The sequence below is a fragment of the Oncorhynchus tshawytscha genome, linkage group LG10 (assembly GCF_018296145.1).
Source record: "Oncorhynchus tshawytscha isolate Ot180627B linkage group LG10, Otsh_v2.0, whole genome shotgun sequence".
Lineage (NCBI taxonomy): Eukaryota > Metazoa > Chordata > Actinopteri > Salmoniformes > Salmonidae > Oncorhynchus > Oncorhynchus tshawytscha.
Window position 1 is genome coordinate 30,757,735 of NC_056438.1, and position 19,222 is coordinate 30,776,956.

The 19,222-nt window shown below is 43.5% G+C and overlaps 1 protein-coding gene across 8 annotated transcripts in view; it reads right to left on the minus strand.

Annotated features, from left to right (window-relative positions):
* The window catches only part of LOC112261018 (VPS10 domain-containing receptor SorCS2), a 330,639-nt gene that overhangs the window by 236,740 nt on the left and 74,677 nt on the right, over positions 1–19,222 (minus strand). For all 8 annotated transcript variants that reach the window (XM_042328497.1, XM_042328500.1, XM_042328499.1 and 5 more), the window contains exon 2: positions 3,856–3,923. In XM_042328497.1, the coding sequence (XP_042184431.1) occupies positions 3,856–3,923 (68 nt within the window). The remainder of the gene's footprint in view (positions 1–3,855; positions 3,924–19,222) is intronic.

Here is a 19,222-nt window from a genome sequence, read left to right on the forward strand (position 1 = left end):
GCTTCGAGAGAGAGAGACAGGCAGTCACACCTAATGAGCGGCCAGCACTTTGAAGTGGAGAGAACCCAGAGTGAGGCGAAGGGAATGAATTAAGTACTGCCGTGAGACACATTCAATGTTTGTGAATGATTTCTAGACGGCTTTCTTTCTCTACCCAGTGTCCTTATAACCAGGACCCTGACAATTGATGGCTTATGATCTAGAATCCCTAATTGTATGTGGAGGAGTGACTGGTTCTGAGCTAGTTTTGAAACATTGAAGGAAGTGGCAATGCCATTGCCGAATGGGCAGTTCTATTCGAGGCTGCTCTGTTCTGCCTGTCAGGCCCAGTCATGACCAGGGTTGGGTAGGTTACTTTCTAAATGTAATCCGTTACAGTCCGACATTTTAATCAGTAACATCATTTTTGGATTACCAAAAGTCAATATTGTAATCGGATTGCTTTCATTTACTATTTGATTACTTTCCCCTTAATAGGCATTGGAATAAGCCAAAAATGAATATTACCAATTGAAAGACATCTATTGCAAGGATTAATCTATGTTAGATTTGACATAAATGTATGTTGCATTTTACTTTATGGGTTGGTTATGTATGCTTCTAACCCATTGCTATCTACTACAGATAATAGTAGGATTAGGCTATAGCTTTACATTAAATACCAAAGTCTGTCATATTTCCAATCATTCCAAATCATTTACCCCCTGATCTTCAAGAATAGGACATAAATATGGAAATATAGAATAGCCAAATTGTTTTACCTGAGCAGCATAACCCAAAAACAAAGGATTTATTAGCCTACTCTGTTGTTTATTCTTTTGTAGTCGTGGAGGACTGATGGGGCTCATTGCTTCAAGTTGTAAAATAAATGCTGCTCTCATGGAATGGCCTGCTTTGTGCACTACCGAAAAGAGCTATTTGCATGTGACAAATGTATGCCCTATGCTGCGTTTGTTATCGGCCTTTTGTTTATGTTTTTGTTGGTGACACTTTGATATCGATAATTTGCAGCTCTTTAAGTCTTTCAAAAGTGTGCAAGTGTCATGATCGTCATCAAGGAAATGACCGGACCAAGGTGCAGGAGTGGAAAGCGTACATTCTTTTATTTTAAATGTCGCCAACAAAACAATAAACAACAAAACGAATGTGAAGCCGTGAAGCTCTATAAGGCTATACATGCCACTAACAATGACAACATCCCACTTTGAGAAAAGGAAAAAAGGCTGCCTAAGTATGATTTCCAATCAGAGACAACGATAGACCGCTGTCCCTGATTGAGAATCATACCCGGCCAAAAACAAAGAACCAGAAAGCATAGACTTTCCCACCCGAGTCACACCCTGACCAAACAGAAAGAGAATAAAAGGATCTCTACGGTCAGAGCGTGACAGCAATTTTGATCATGTGTCCATTAGATCTATTATTTATCATTTTTAATCAGCACAATTTAAAAATAGCAATAAAAGCCCCACTCGTGGTCTTCTCAAATTAAATTTGTTTTTGGTAGTATGAAACACAATACCACAGAGGAGTTTAGAAGGGAGGAAACACAGAGATGTCAAATTCTTTTTGATTCTATGGGAGGATCTGACTCTATGGGAGGAACTGATTCTATGGGAGGATCTGATTCTATGGGAGGATCTGATTCTATGGGAGGATCTGACTCTATGGGAGGAACTGACTCTATGGGAGGATCTGACTCTATGGGAGGAACTGATTCTATGGGAGGATCTGACTCTATGGGAGGAGGAACTGATTCTATGGGAGGATCTGACTCTATGGGAGGATCTGATTCTATGGGAGGATCTGACTCTATGGGAGGAACTGATTCTATGGGAGGATCTGACTCTATGGGAGGATCTGACTCTATGGGAGGAACTGATTATATGGGAGGATCTGACTCTATGGGAGGATCTGATTCTATGGGAGGATCTGACTCTATGGGAGGAACTGATTCTATGGGAGGATCTGATTCTATGGGAGGATCTGACTCTATGGGAGGATCTGACTCTATGGGAGGATCTGATTCTATGGGAGGATCTGACTCTATGGGAGGAACTGATTCTATGGGAGGATCTGACTCTATGGGAGGATCTGATTCTATGGGAGGATCTGACTCTATGGGAGGAACTGATTCTATGGGAGGATCTGATTCTATGGGAGGATCTGACTCTATGGGAGGAACTGATTCTATGGGAGGAACTGATTCTATGGGAGGATCTGACTCTATGGGAGGATCTGACTCTATGGGAGGAACTGATTCTATGGGAGGATCTGATTCTATGGGAGGATCTGACTCTATGGGAGGAACTGATTCTATGGGAGGATCTGACTCTATGGGAGGATCTGATTCTATGGGAGGATCTGACTCTATGGGAGGAACTGATTCTATGGGAGGATCTGACTCTATGGGAGGATCTGACTCTATGGGAGGAACTGATTCTATGGGAGGATCTGATTCTATGGGAGGATCTGACTCTATGGGAGGAACTGATTCTATGGGAGGATCTGATTCTATGGGAGGATCTGATTCTATGGGAGGAACTGATTCTATGGGAGGATCTGATTCTATGGGAGGATCTGACTCTATGGGAGGAACTGATTCTATGGGAGGATCTGATTCTATGGGAGGATCTGACTCTATGGGAGGAACTCCCTCAAATGTTTTATTCCATAGGCTGGGATCCGCACTATGCAGCGTTGCAAGAGCGTATTTGTCACTGGCTGTCCACTGGTCGCAAAAACAGCAGCTTCAATTTTTTCACTTCAAACGTTATTGGGTTAAAATACACATATACATTTATGAACAGCCATCCACAACAACCACAATCCATAAGGCGCAAATAGCTGAATGAGAGAGCAGCAGTGTGATTCACATCTATGCACTATGTAGATATCAATACTAAGTGATATCCGTATCGCTGAAGACTACACCACTGCTGTCGTCCTTACCTCCAAGCATTTATTCAAGTCGGATTATCTTTGGATGCCGACAGCAGTCGCACCATTGGAAGACATAGTTTGCACTGTAGCCTACAAATGCCTATTCCTGCTCTTTTCCCGAGACCCATCTGCTGTGTCGTCATAGTGGTCTCTGACTTGTGGTCAGGCGGAACAAACTTAAAGGTAAACTCCACCCAAAAACTATCTTTTGGTATTTGTTTCATTAGTCCATTGTTGATATCGTCCCAAAATGTTTTGCACGTCAGCAATCAAGTTTTCAAGATATGCAACTTTCAAAATACAGAAATCTGGCCCGTGTGACGCATTTTTGAAAATTACAACTTGATTGCTGATAAACATTTTGGGAATATATCAACAACGGACTAATGAAACAAATATTTTTTTTAAGTGTTTTTTTCGGTGGAGTTTTCCTTTAAACTTGAGCCTTTTTTTCAATGCTGATTTGAAAGTAATTGAGAAAGGTGTCAATTTTTGGGGGCGGAAACATCCTTTCTGAATTTCAAAAGTGATCCGAGAAGTAATCATCTCGTTTTTCAAAAGTATCTGCAATCTGATGACAATATTGTTGCTGGTAAAGTAATGGATTAAAGTTACAGTATTTTTTTGTAATCCGTTACATGTAACGGATTACATGCAATACACTGGCCTGTCCTGTGCCACAATGACATACTATCTGTCCCATGTGATGCCCGCTCTCACACCCGCTGAGGTTTCATCTTTCTTCCACTCTGTTATGTCTGTACTCAGTGCCACGGTGTCTTCTGAGAAGCACAGCAGCGAGATAAATCAACCCACGGCCCTTTAACCCTTTAACCGCGTGCAACTGTATTGATATGTGGACAGGGCTAAACTCACACGTAAACAAACAGACACACAGCCTTTTGATCCTACCTCCAGAGGGAGCTCTCCAGAACCTTGCTGGAGTCACCGTGGTAGTACTTGGTCAGGATGAGGATGACCTGAGGAAGAGGAGAGATGAAGGGTGAGTCACAACTGCACAACAGAGTTGGAACCGGTTTCACAGATGGCACGGTAAGTGTCGCAAAAGTAACAGTATTTGGTTTGATTCAAATGGATTAAAAAGGTGTTTTTCAATTTCAAAATGATTTTCCTTGTCTTTGGGGAATTCTGCTTCCTGGCCCTTCTACTGATTATGCTAAGATTTGTTTGAGGGAGCGCAGAGAGACTATTACCCTATAGAAATAGCTGTCTTGCTTGCCTCTTTAATTTTAGAAGGAAATGTTTTCAGAGTGCTACCCTCCCACTACCCCCACGCAAGCCAAATGATGTGTTTTGTTTAATGCTGAGTATAATTTCAGGACATGCTTCAAATATGAACCCCTTTTATTCAAGTACAAGTGCTGAACATCAGGTTTTGGGGGAAGAAAAGACACCTTTAATATACAACTCAACAGAAACCTCTAAAATCTATTATTCATAGAATCTTGGTCAAATGTTAAAAAACAACAACTGTGAGTTTGTGTGTATGTGTGTGCGTGTCCCACTACTTCATTCATCTTTCATATTTTCTGAGGACTCCCCGGGTTTTGACAGCAGTGTGTGGCCTGATGGGAGTGCGTTGAAATGGTGAGAGGTCGGTGCAGGAGGATCAGGGAGTGCAGTTAGTCCTGGGGGTTTGATTGGAAGGTTGGCGCAGTGAGGTGTTAGGAGCCAGGGAAGAAGAGACTGGGGCTTGGAGAAGCTGATTGGCCAAGGGCCCTGGCCTGAAGCAGAGGCAGTAGTCCGTTTAGCTTTTATAACATGTTTGACCATAATAGAGCTATAACAAACCCTGAGGTCAACATAAACCCTAGAATACAGCTATACCACACAACTGGCAAAGACTACTGGGTGAAAACAAGTGTGGGTGGTCTCTGAAAAAGAAGTGGGCATGGGGCCACAAATTACTTTAGGTTGTGAACCTCGAATGGATTCCTTTGTCAGATAAAATGAAAGTGATGTTGTTCTCTTAACCTCTTTTGATAAGACACTTGGCCGCAGGCCAAACTATTTCCCACAAATCTGTTTTAATCCAGTGAAAACATTTGGCCTAGCCCCTCACAAACCTTTAGCAGGGCCCCAGGCACAAGCGTTGCCCCCTCATGCCAGGGAAGAGCAGTGCAGCAAAGGGCATTTTAGTCCAAGAGGACAACGGTCCTCTTGACGGAGGCTGAACCCTCTGGAGGCTGAGCTGAGTCTTTAAAGCACACAGTGGGACTCGGGAGAGGGTTACATTATTCTGCACAACCCAGAATTGGTCATTCAGAGCTCCACATCTGTGGAACACGGAGTGTACTAGCCCCTGTCCACAAAACCAAGCCAATTTCTATCAAAAGTGCTATTTTGAGTCTCAAGACACATTTTCTCAAAGCGACTCAAGCTCAAAGTTCTATCCCTGGTGTAGCTTGGGCTTCTGAAGATGCTTTGAGACCAGTGGAACAGAACCGATGACAATCGCCCGAGCAGTCAACTACCAATCTCGATAACAGCCGTCATACTATAACTATAATACTAAATATATCCACATCACCAAATAATTGATTAAAACACACTGTTTTGCAATATAGGTCTACAGCAGCCTCAGAAGCACGCCTATAGGGAGGTCAGAGGCCTGGCCGTGTGGTGCCAGGACAACAACCTCTCCCTCAACGTGATCAAGACAAAGGAGATGATTGTGGACTACAGGAAAAAGAGGACCGAGCACGCCCCCATTCTCATCGACGGGCTGTAGTGGCTGGTTGCATCACTGCCCGGTATGGCAATTGCTGGGTCTCCGACTGCCATCCAGGACCTCTATACCAGGCGGTGTTAGAGCAAGGCCCTAAAAATTGTCAAACACTCCAGCCATCCTAGTCATAGACTATTCTCTCTGCTACCGCAAGGCAAGTGGTATCGGAGCGCCAAGTCTAGGTCCAAGAGGCTTCTAAACAGCTTCTACCCCCAAAGCCATAAGACTCCTGAACATCTAATCAAATGGCTATCTTTATGCATTGACCCCCTCTTTTATACTGCTGCTACTCTCTGTTATTATCTATGCATAGTCACTTTAACTCTACCGACATGCACATATTACCTCAATTACCTCGACTAACTGGTGCCCCCGCACACTGACTCTATGCCAGTACCCCCTGTATTTAGCCTCAATATTGTTATTTTACTGCTGTGTAGTGGCAGATTTCCTCTTCGTCTGAAGAGGAGTAGGGATCGGACCAAGATGCAGCGTGGTAAGTGTTCATGACGATTTATTAAAAACGAACTGAACACTGAAATACAAAACAATAAACGATGTGATGAAACCGAAACAGTACCGTGTGCCGACAAACACTCACGCGTAAACAAACACCCACAAACCAACAGTGAAACCCAAGCTACCTAAGTATGATTCTCAATCAGAGACAACTAACGACACCTAACGCCTCTGATTGAGAACCATACTAGGCTGAACACAAAAACCAACATAGAAAGACAAACATAGACTGCCCACCCCAACTCACGCCCTGAACATACTAAAACAAAGAATAAAATAACAGAACTATGGCCAGAACGTGACATGCTATTCTTGAATTATTTGTTACTTTTTTTCTTATTCTTATTTTTTTTTAGGTATTTGCATTGTTGGTTAAGGGCTTGTAAGTAAGCATTTCACTGAAAGGTACCTGTTGTACCTGTTGTATTTGGCGCATGTGACGAAAACAAATTTGATTTGATTTTTGCTTACTTTCTGTTACTTTTGGATCACATTCCCCTTAAGAGTCATCAGAAGAAGACAAACATGTTTGGTGTGTCATCATAGTGGTCTCTGACTTGTGGTCAAACTCGCTCAGGTGGAGCAAAACTTCAACTTCAACTTGCGCCTTTTTTCAATGTTGAGTTGAATGTCATTGAGAAAACAGAAAGGTGTCATAATATATTTTTTCACCAACATCCTTAATCCTTTATTATTTGTTACTTTTATTTCTTATTCTTAAATATATCTTTTTATTTTTTTATTTTTTTAACTGCATTGTTGGTTAGGGCTTGTAAAGTAAGCATTTCACTGTAAGGTACCTGTTGTACCTGTTGTATTCGGCCCATGTGACAAATACATTGTGATTTGATTTGATTACAGCCCTAGAAGATGCAGTGGCAGAAACAAGCTCCTACAGTTTTACACAGTTAATGCAAAAATAATTTTAGAAGTTATATATTTTATTGTCACATACACCAGATCGGTGCAGTGACATTTGTTGTTTTTGATTAAAACACACTGTTTTGCAATGAAGGTCTACAGTAGCCTCAGCAGCACTCTGTAGGGTAGCACCTTGGTGTAGCTGAAGGACAGATGGGTACATTGACTTCAAAACAATACCTAGGAGGCTCATGGTTCTCACCCCCTTCCATAGACTTACACAGTAATTATGACAACTTCCGGAGGACGTCCTCCAATCTATCAGAGCTTTTACAGCATGAACTGACATGTTGTCCACCAAATCAAAGGATCAGAGAAGGAATCTAGTACTGAAAGCATAAGCTACAGCTAGCTAGCACTGCAGTGCATAACATGTGGTGGAGGTTAACTCAAAGAGAGAGAAAAACAATATTAAACAGTTTTGAACAAATTAATTTCCTGCAAAATTAAGGAGAGGCAAGAGAGAGAGAAAGAGAGCTAGCTATATATATATATTAAACATTCACTACCTAGTTTAGCCTACTCAAACACTTGGCTCAAACATTCAACACTGGAACTCTTCCAAGTCAAGGCAAGCTTTTGGTAGTGAAGACATCAACACTATGAAACAACACATATAGAATCATGTAGTAACCAAAAAAGTGTTAGACACATCAAAATATATTTTATATTTGAGATTCTTCAAAGTAGCCACCCTTTGCCTTGATGACAGCTTTGCACACTCTTGGCATTCTCTCAACCAGCTTCATGAGGAAGTCACCTGGAATGCATTTCAATTAACAGGTGTGCCTTGTTAAAAGTTCATTTGTGGATTTTCTTTCCTTCTTAAAGCGTTGATCAGTTCTGTTGTGACAAGGTAGGGGTGGTACACAGAAGATAGCCCTATTTTGAAAAAGTCCAAGTCCATATTATGGCAAGAACAGCTCAAATAAGCAAAGAGAAATGACAGTCAATCCATTACTTTAAGACATGAAGGTCAGTTGATGCAGACAATTTCAAGAACTTTGAAAGTTTCTTCAAGTGCAGTTGCAAAAACCATCAAGCACTCTGATGAAATGGCTCTCATGAGGACCGCCACAGGAAAGGAAGAACCACAATTACCTCTGCTGCAGAGGACAAGTTCATTAGAGTTACCAGACTCAGAAATTGCAGCCGAAATAAATGCTTCACAGAGTTCAAGTAACAGACACATCTCAGCATCAAATGTTCAGAGGAGACTCTGGGAATCCGGCCACCATGGTCAAATTGCTGCAAAGAAACCACTACTAAAGGACACCAATAAGAAGCAGAGACTTGCTTGGGCCAAGAAACACGAGAAATGGATATCAGACCGATGGAAATGTCTCCTTTGGTCTGATGAGACCAAATGTAAGATTTTTGGTTTCAACCGCTGTGTCTTTCAGAGACGCAGAGAAGGTGAACGGATGATCTCCGCATGTGAGGTTCCCACCATGAAGCATGGAGGAGGAGGTGTGATGGTGCGGGGGTGCTTTGCTGGTGACACTGTCTGTGATTTATTTAGAATTCAAGGCACACAACCAGCATGGCTACCATAGCATTCTGCAGCAATATCCCATCTGGTTTGCGCATAGTGGGACTATCATTTGTTTTTCAACATGACAATGACCTCCAGGCTGTGTAAGGGCTATTCGACCAAGAAGGAGAGTGATGGAGTGCTGCAACAGATGACCTGGCCTCCATAATCACCCGACCTCAACCCAATTGAGATGGTTTGGGATGAGTTGGACCGCAGAGTGAAGGAAAAGGAGCCAACAAGTGCTCAGCGTATGTGGAAACTCCTTCAAGACTGTTGGTTTCCAGGTGAAGCTGGTTGAGAAAATGCCAAGACTGTGCAAAAGCTGTCATCAAGGCAAAAGGTGGCTATTTGAAGAATCTCAAATATAAAATATTTACAATTTTTTTGGTTACTGAATGATTCCATATGTGTTATTTCATTGTTTTGATGTCTTCACTATTATTCTGCAATGTAGAACATAGTCAAAATAAAGAAAAACCCTTGAATGAGTAGGTGTGTCCAAACTTTTGACTGGTACCGTACGTTGCAAACCTTCATTCAAGGCCAGGTTGTAGAAACCTCATGATGGGTACAGGAAAAATGTGAGTAGTAGCCTAAACCTATCGATGTTACATTGAGCTGGGTGGACGGAATATGAATGACAGACATCCAATATGCTGTAATAGGAATAAGGCCGTGCTCATACCATTTTTTATCATCCTCCTTCATCTTAAACGGCACCGACCGCCACAGCTCCCCACAGATGAAGAATTGGAAATCAGAGATAATCTGAACTTCTACTCAAAGCCATTGAAGCATGTGAAACCAGGCAGGGTCTTGTGTGACATCCTGCGACACAGTGAGCGAGCATATCCCTCCCCCGTTTGTCTGGCCGTGTGCCAGATGGCAACAGATTGTCCGCCTCTGGCACAGCTGCCCCTCTCTATCCACACAGCTCTAATGAGACACTCCGAGTGAGACCTAGGCCTATCTGACACTTTATCCAGCCAGAGATGGAGCGGAATGAAACACCAACGCTGACTTTATCTGCTATGCTGAACATCTGGACTTTTGGTGTTGCCACCAATAGTTTTTTTTTTCTTTCAAGTTTTAATTGGCCTGCCCCGGTGAGGTCAATTTTAGTTTACTGACAAGTTTAGGTGTGGATGGAGGGAGAGAAGAGTAGTGGAGAGGTGGGGGACTGGCACAGGAGAGAAGGAAGGAGTCTAGGGAGAACAGGTCGCTGATTTGGTGGCTGATCTGGTCAGTAATTTTCCTCATTGTGCAAAACTCTCAATTTAACATGAAAAAGAATGCATAGGAAGATAGGAAAACAGGACAACTTAATACGGGGGAGCCTGTTAGCATGCGCCACTTATACAAGAGATACTAAATCAGAATTAAAATGGATTTAATGGCATAAAGTACAATTTGTAGATATAGCCAAAGCAGTATAATAGTAATAATAATAATAATAATAATGATAATCATGTATCCTATGTTATCTCATGTAAAACAGGGCTGGCTAGTAAAGGTCTCCTCTCAGGAGAGCGTGATGCTTTTTAACATGCCTCGGCTGGTGTCCACCGGACCTGGCACAACCACATATGTGTCCCTGTTTGCAATAGACAGCCTTGGATAAAATACGGATTGCATCAAATAGGATCCCGGACGTGTCCTGTGAAATATGAAAAAGTAGAGAAGGAGAGCTCAAGTGCTTCTCTCTCTTTCTCTCCACTGAGCCGACAGAGATTCAGGCCTGTGTCTTTCATCTGCTTGTCAACATTCCCGTGGTTTTGTATCCGACCAGCCCATAAAGCGCTGTGGCTCCAGAGAAACCCTGCACCACACTGTTCTGTGGTCCTATCCACGTGTTGCACTGGTTTGAGAATGAGTTTGAGACTGAGTTCTGCACGATGGGAAAATGAATTACCCTGGGGAGGAGGGAGCGTTCTGTTGGCAGTGGTGTACCTACCCTCCCTGACAAAATTGCTGGATTACTGGAGAAGCGTTATCCCACCGCTGCCACCAACGGGCACTGGCCGGAGCCCGAGACTGTAGCTTGGCAGGCCCCTACCGCTTATTTGACTGAGAGGCAAAGTTTGCCACTCCCTAAAGGTCGTAGCAGAGTATTAATATTAAAAATGATCTTCCTGTTATTAGAAACAGCAGTATGTGGAAAGTTGATTACAATAACATACAAAAAAATAAATATATATATATACTTGAAGCCTACATAGATCTGCAAATATATTGAGACGAGTGGCATTAAGTCGTATGGCTCCTTTTGGAATGAACTACGACAGAAAAACATTGTGTGGGACATTGTATTGATTCAAACTGCAAACTGAAAGGGAGTTTGTATTGAACTAATTGACCATGCAAGAATGGCTTGGCTGGAAGACTGGCTTGGCTGGAAGACTGGCTTGGCTGGAAGACTGGCTTGGCTGGAAGACTGGCTTGGCTGGAAGACTGGCTTGGCTGGAAGACTGGCTTGGCTGGAAGACTGGCTTGGCTCGAAGACTGGAAGACTGGCTTGGCTGGAAGACTGGCTTGGCTGGAAGACTGGCTTGGCTGGAAGACTGGCTTGGCTGGAAGACTGGCTTGGCTGGAAGACTGGCTTGGCTCGAAGACTGGCTTGGCTCGAAGACTGGCTTGGCTGGAAGACTGGCTTGGCTGGAAGACTGGCTTGGCTCGAAGACTGGCTTGGCTCGAAGACTGGCTTGGCTCGAAGACTGGCTTGGCTCGAAGACTGGCTTGGCTCATTTCCACAAATCTAACTCCTGTTCACTATTACTATTCTATTTGTTAGATCAGTATAAACAGTACGCTCTTTAAAAAAAAAAGGTTTGAAAAGGTCTTTTTGGCTGTCCCCATAGGAGCACCCCTTCGGGTTCCATGTAGAACCCTCTGTGGAAAGGGTTCTACATGGAACCAAAAAACTGTTCGACCTGGAACCAAAAGGGTTATTCAAAGAATTCTCCTATGGGGACAGCCAAAGAACCCTTTTTGGTTCCAGATAACACCTTCTTTTCTAAGAGTGTAGAAAGCACTAGAAACTGCAAGCATTTGGCATGACGAGCTTAATTCTCTTCCACAACGTCCATGCAACCTTGCTGCAACATTGAAGCGGTCTGATGGTGACACACTGTGGGAATGTTGTTTGTCAGCCCGTGGATGGCATTTACTAGGGAAAAGTCAACTGAGCAGTTAGGATTCATGAATAACTACACACAAATTACACAAGCCCCCATTGAGCCTTTACGCCGCGACACAGTCGACCGTGAACTCTGGCTCCACATCACCATCTCGTCATTTGTCCTCATGACATTCCGCTACACTGAGAGACTCAATGAAAAGCTAGCAATCCGGTTTCGAGGAGAGAGGAGAGTTTGGCGAAAGAAAAGAAAAAGAAAGAGGGTGGGGTTAAAGAGAGGCGAGAGGAGCGTTAGAGTTTGAGAGAAAGAATGCGGTCATTCATTTTGTAAAGCAAAAACAGTGAAATACAATTACTGTATCAGAGTGTATGAACCCCCCCCCTTAAGGCAAACACATTCTCCAGAAAACAGACCACACAGATGAGCAATTCATCACAGTCTGGGAAAATGAAGAGGAATCCATTTTGGTCTATTTTTCCAAAAATTGAACCCCAATTGATTTTCACAAGGCACAAAGTGTGCAAAAATAACATTCCCTGCCAATTCAATTTGAGAGATGACTTCACTCTGCCTCCTCTTAACACGCATTCTCTCTCTCTCTATATATATATATATAGATATATATATACCATTGATAGTCAGACCGCATAATAATCTGGGTATGATTAATAACAGTAATCAGACCCCGAGCGACCATGTCTGGTTGAACACGTTTCTGCACGGATCTCAACCCCCCTCCCTCCCCTTCCCTTGCAGCAGGCAGTGACCCACGCTGGCATTTTAACGGTTGTTTCAGACGGCGACCGCTCATTAAACTGCTCCGGCAGAAAGGGAGAAGGCAATTACATGGACCTGTGGGTTCTGCTGGCCCTACAGTCCAAAGAATACAAAGGAACCTCTACTATACTGACCCTTACACACACACAGGCAGACTCCATCCAGTTAGACCGAGGTATTCAGCAGCTGGTTCCCACTGGTTCCTACAGTATTTATTTATCTGTCATGGTATAGTATTCTTGTATTTGACTCTCTTCTGCTGTCTTTTTCATATTACTTCTATATTACTGTTTTTGTCCTCCTTTTGTGTCTGTGTCTCTCAACTCTACCTCATTGTGTCTGGTCTTTGTTTTCTCTTACTTTTCATGCTATGTAAGCCTCTCTTCCTCGCTCCCTCCTCCTTTTGTGTCTGTGTCTCTCAACTCTACCTCGTTGTGTCTGGTCTTTGTTTTCTCTTACTTTTCATGCTATGGACTTTTCATGCTAACTCTACCTCGTTGTGTCTGGTCTTTGTTTTCTCTTTTCATGCTATGTAAGCCTCTCTTCCTCGCTCCCTCCTCCTTTTGTGTCTGTGTCTCTCAACTCTACCTCGTTGTGTCTGGTCTTTGTTTTCTCTTACTTTTCATGCTCCTTTTTGTGTCTGTGTCTCTCAACTCTACCTCGTTGTGTCTGGTCTTTGTTTTCTCTTACTTTTCATGCTATGGAAGCCTCTCTTCCTCGCTCCCTCCTTCTTTTCTTGTCTCTTTCTCCTGCTTTCCGTGACACATATCTGATTCATGTCTGTAATTAGGGTCTCGTCCAGTCATTAGTCTGTTTATGTAGTCGAGACGACCTAGAAAAAACCTGAACATAACATGGCATGCGGAGACGCACACAAACGCACGCATCCATCCACCCATGCAAAGCGGTGATTTTCTTTTTCCATTTGTAATCCCTCACATGAATTAAACCTTATCAAGCGACAGGGGTGAGGTAGAAGTAAGCTCTTTGAAACAAAACAGCTCAGTTCATAGCTGATACTTTAGTGCACATAAAACACACACTTCATAAAAACACTGACATACACTACCATTCAAAAGTTTTGGGTCACTTAGAAATGTCCTTGTTTTTGAAAGAAAAGCACATTTCTTGTCCAATAAAATAACAACAAATTGATCCGAAATACAGTGTAGACAATGCTGTGTACTACTCCCTTCACAGAACAGCATAAACTGGCTCTAACCAGAATAGAAAGAGGACTGGGAGGCCCCGGTGCACAACTGAGCAAGAGGTACATTGGAGTACATTAGAGTACATCAGAGTGTATAGTTTGAGAAACAGACACAAGTCCTCAATTGGCAGATTCATTTAATAGTACACGCAAAACACCAGTCTCAACATCGACAGTGAAGAGGCGACTCTGGGATGCTGGCCTGTATTTCTGATCAATTTTATGTTATTTTAATGGACAAAAAAATTGCTTTTCTTTCAAAAACAAGGACATTTCTAAGTCAGCCGAAACTTTTGAACAGTAGTGTAGACAAAAACTGATGTACAACAACACTGGTGTATTCCTAGGGAAGTGCAGTGCTGATTGAGGCTGCTGGAGATGGACTGACAGTCTTAAAAGGTTTATAGGGCCAGCAGGATTGAGACTGAAACCTCAAAGGTAGCGGGAGAGCGAGCGGGAGAGCGAGCGGGAGAGCGAGCGGGAGAGCGAGCGGGAGAGCGAGCGGGAGAGCGAGAGCGAGAGAGAGAGCGAGAGAGAGAGAGAGAGAGAGAGAGAGAGAGAGATATGGAAGGATAGATGGAGAGGGAAGTGAAAAGAGAAATCCCTGAAGCTCTGATAAGTAGTCTCATCTCATTGACCGAGTGATTGATATGGCTCAACCATGGCCCAGGGATTACTGCTGGCCCCCTGGTCCTTAGATCTGTCCATCGATTTGACCTCCATAGGGGGGCTTAGTGGACTACTGACAGGGGGTGGAGGGTGAGCTCCGCTGAGGATGGAGCCAAGCCTGGGTCTGGAGGTTCAAGCCCAGAGGTGATGGGTTCTTGGATGTCCTTATTTGGACATACATTGGGAATGAGGGGTGAGGGGAGCGCCCTGGCGATTGAACCAAGCCTGCAGGGTCTTGATGTTGGGTGGTTCAAGTCCTTGCCTGAACATTGAAGCTATGACTCTGCAAATATACCGTATGATGCTCAGAGCTTGGTGGTGTACTGTTGTTGCCTTTATTCTGGAGAGAAACCATGTCATCTGCAAGCTTTGCCTAAACTACAAAAATAATAATTTGACTGTTTCAGTTGTGTGAGCAACAAGGACAAAATGGGGACAAAAATAGAGCATAACGCTCCCACACGGCAAAAAGTGGATATGCCCAAAAATATCTCTATGAACACACGCAATCTGTGATGTTGCCGTCACTTCCAGGACAGTACTATAGTTCCGCTGCCACACCTCAAACTCGATCGACCTTGATCCTCTCTACCAGCAGACAGCCAGTCAGTCCATGTGAAAGACAACAGAGTACACAGAAAAGGAGCAGGGGCAGGAGTGAAAGATTTGCTCTGTCGTTCTCTCATCCTTCCCTCTGTGGCTGATCAAAGACCACGCCATCCCTTCCCATCCAGCCAGACGGTCTCGTTCCGATGAGTTTCATTCCGAAATTCACAATCCAATCTTTCCAGATAGGTAAAAACGCAAGGGTGGGGATTCGGAGGCAAACTGAGAGCCCACCTGTGAAGAAGCAAAGGGGCGGAACCATCAAGTGTGTGCGCGTGTGTGTGTGTGAGTTTTGTGTCTCTGCCTGTGTGTGCGTGCACCCAACATCATAGCACCTTGGGTAGATGACAAAGGACACGACGTAACACACTGCCTATACGAACGTGCATGATCATCTGTGGGTCAAAATGGTGAGTGCTTTTTTTCTGGGAGTTGGAAAGGAAAGCAGAGTCCTACCCCGACCCAGACAGCATCCCATTTAGTGCATACAGCTTCTAGCACCAGGCTGAACAGCTGTCCCCATAGGATTACCATGATCCCTGCTTCACAGTCATTCACCCTCTGTCATTTTTTCCCATTCTTGCCCCTTTAACACCCCTCCTATCGCTTTTACATCTCTCTCTGCATTTCCCCTCTGTCTCTAACACCCCTCCTCTCTCTCTCTCTCTTTCCATTTTTGTTCCATCTCAAGCTCTTTTTTTGCTCTCTCGCTCACCTTCTGTGTGTCCTTTCTCTCTCCCTCCACCTCTGGTTGACTTTCACAGGTCCTCTCTCTCTCTCTCTCTGTCTCCTTCTTTCTCCCCTCCCTCCTCATTCATCCCTCTCTTTATGTCTCCCTTCTTCCCTCTCGCCATGGAGCAAAAACATCTCCCTCTCTCCTCTATCAAAACCTTTATCATCAAAAATAGCTATTTACAGTGGGATGAGAGCGTTAGAGAGGAACTCAAAAAGTGTAACAGAGACAGGGCTCAGTGGTGAAGGGGGGCTCAATGACATGTTACACACAGTGAAGCGCTACCTCTCAGGATTTAATTTAGCCGAATGTATTCATAGAACTGTGGACTAATTACGGGAAAACAATACATTATTGAGCGAGTGTGTGTTTTTGCTTCCCCTTGAACCGGTTCAACAACAGTTTATCAAACATTTTGCGTCATAGTTTGAAAATGAACTTTGGTAATTGAGTCGTAAAAAAATATATACTTATTTGAACCCCTTTCAAAAGGCAAATGCAATCCACTCGGGGGGTGACCAGGTCGGGTCGCGATGAATCCATCCTGACTCTGCGCGGTGCGAGTGCTTAGCGATGGCATTTGGAGTTAAGTGTATTTTCTTGTAGAGCAGCGCTCAATTACCTGTCAACTGAAGCACAACGCTTCCTCAACAATGAACAAACAATCCAAAACAACCACCACCTCTTCCCTCAGACGCCACCCTTTCTCTCCCTCTTTTGCTCTCTCTCACTAACTTTCTCTCCCTCTTTTGTTCTCTCTCACTAACTTTCTCTCCCTCTTTTGCTCTCTCTCACTAACTTTCTCTCCCTCTTTTGCTCTCTCTCACTAACTTTCTCTCCCTCTTTTGCTCTCTCTCACTAACTTTCTCTCCCTCTTTTGCTCTCTCTCACTAACTTTCTCTCCCCCTTTTGCTCTCTCTCACTAACTTTCTCTCCTCAAGCACACTTCTTCATATTGAACCTTTATTTAACTAGGCAAGTCAGTTAAGAACAAATTCTTATTTACAATGACGGCCTACCCCTGCTAAACCTTAACCTGGACGACGCTGGGCCAATTGTGCACCGCCCTATGGGACTCCCAATCACGTCTGGTTGTGATACAGCCTGGAATCGATCCAGGGTCTGTAGTGACAACTCTAGCACTGAAATGCAGTGCCTTAGACCGGTGTGCCACTCGGGAGCCTCCTCTTACTCTATCTCCTTCCCTCCTTTACCCTCACCTCCTCCCTCTTTCTCTCTCCCTCTCACCTGATCCATTCCACACTCAGCCTACATACTCCAAAAATTCTGCTCCAGCAGCTCCAAAAAAGCTAAACCAAACCCCACTAAAAGCGACAACACAGCAGCAGCTCCCCTTTTAGGGGGCACAGTTGTTGTCGTAGCACATATCTGTCCAGAGCATATGAGTGGTGCTGGCAGGGCCTGGGGTGTTGTGACTAAACAGGCCCTACGGTGCCTGGTCATTTCCCAACGGTTTCCCTTCCAGCTGGGCACTAAAAGGCCCCTATTTAGTCTGAGAGAGAGACCAGGCTCTTGTCAAAAGCCATCAGCACCTCTCGGCTAATAACCCTGCCCTACCTCCCTTCTCCTTTCTTGTGTCCCCTTCTCTCTCGCCTCTTTCCTCTCTTCTCCACCCGACTGGGGCCCTGGCCTTGCGTTAATGCATTTTCACACTTCATTTGGAAGAGGAGGAAAAGAGGCACACACCCAAACTCCAAAGTAAGCTTTCTCGAAACCTCCAGAGGAAAACTTCATCCAAAATTCACTGACAGGCAGCCATTCTATCTTTCCTTCTCGCTTCCTCTTCACCCCCCCTTCATTCTCAACCTCCAATCTGACCTCTTCAGTCGAGGGCCACCCTGACTTTAAAACTAGTAAAGCCTGGCCTCGAGGGACTCCCCTTCGAACTAACGCCACGTCTTTTGGACGTCTACATTCTAACAGTCTAATAAATACGATTCATATATGTTAGCGCAAAAAAAAAGACAATTTGGTTGTGTTTATGAAGGTCTTAGGTAACATGGGAATAAAAAAGTAAATGCATTTTCCTTAGTTTATGTAACTGTAGGCTATGTGTACCAATGAAAAACCTCGAAAAGCACCACAATTTAAGTGTTTAGAATCCATTAAATAAACACCATCACCAAGGTCATTCATTATTCAATCGTTGAAGGGAAAATCTGCAGTTGCGACCCCAAATATAAGCTTGTTCTACGCCAATGTGTGTAAACCAAGTAGAGGTAAACAAACGCTATATAGCCTCAAAACATGGTTAAAACTGTCATTTTGATATGTTCGTGCTTCCATAACTCAGCCTCTGAATTTGAGAGTGGTTACATTTCTGGGATGGGCCTTTAGTTTTTTACCGAAACAGGGGCGGGGAGTACGCTTTGTTAGTTTCAAATGCTGATTGCCTCTTTAAGTGCAGGTTTTAATGGCCAACCTCAGAGGAAGTTTCCGCACCTATTTCAAGTAATTCCTGTCCGAGAGCAGAAACTCTCATTTTAGGTTCCGCCTCGACGACTGACGCAGGCTGCTAATACATATTCAGAAATTTGTGGTGGGAACGTTGTGTCGATTTTCACGTGTAAACATGGAAATAACAACAAATAGGGCACTGACTGACAGCTCTCAGTGTAACTAGCTAGAATGCTAACCTTAGCCAGCTAATGAAAGTTATGTGAACACCATTTCAATTAAGACATGCGCACCACAATGTCAAGGGAAGTCAAGTGAAAATACTTATTTCAGAAAAAGACTACCAAGTCTCAGCTAAACCATGCCTATACGAGCTGTTTACGTGTTGAGGGTTGATAGTTGTTTGACTAATTGACGTTTGACCATTGCACTGAAATCGTGTCGGTTTTCAGACGTCATTAGTATTTAGACAGTCACACAGACATTGTCAAATAGCTATATTCTTTCTTCTCTCTGTTATCATTTCAGCGAGATAGATATCTTTTTTTGTGTGAATTGTATCCCTTTTTTCTCCCCAATTTCATGGTATCCAATTGTTTTTAGTAGCTACTATCTTGTCTCTATCAATGGATTGTGATATTTTGTGGGTAAATAAAGAGGTTTAAAAACATTAGTATGCAACCCCTATTCGTTAACAAAGCCACAAAGTCATAAACCCTGTCAATTTCAATATTTCTTCTTTATAAAATCGGATTTCTCCTACCTCAACCTACCTAACCTTAACCAAACTGCTAACCTTATCCTAACTCTAAACTTAATTAAGATCAAAAAGCATTGTTTGTTTTCATGAATTTGTATGATATAGCCAATTTGGACTTTATAGCTGTTTTATCTAGTGTAAACCCAAGTGTAGGCGACAGAGAAAAGCTGATTGGCTCTAGGACGACTCAAGAAGAACTCTGGAGCAGTTTTTCTCATAATAAACATTGCTAAGCTGGTGGAT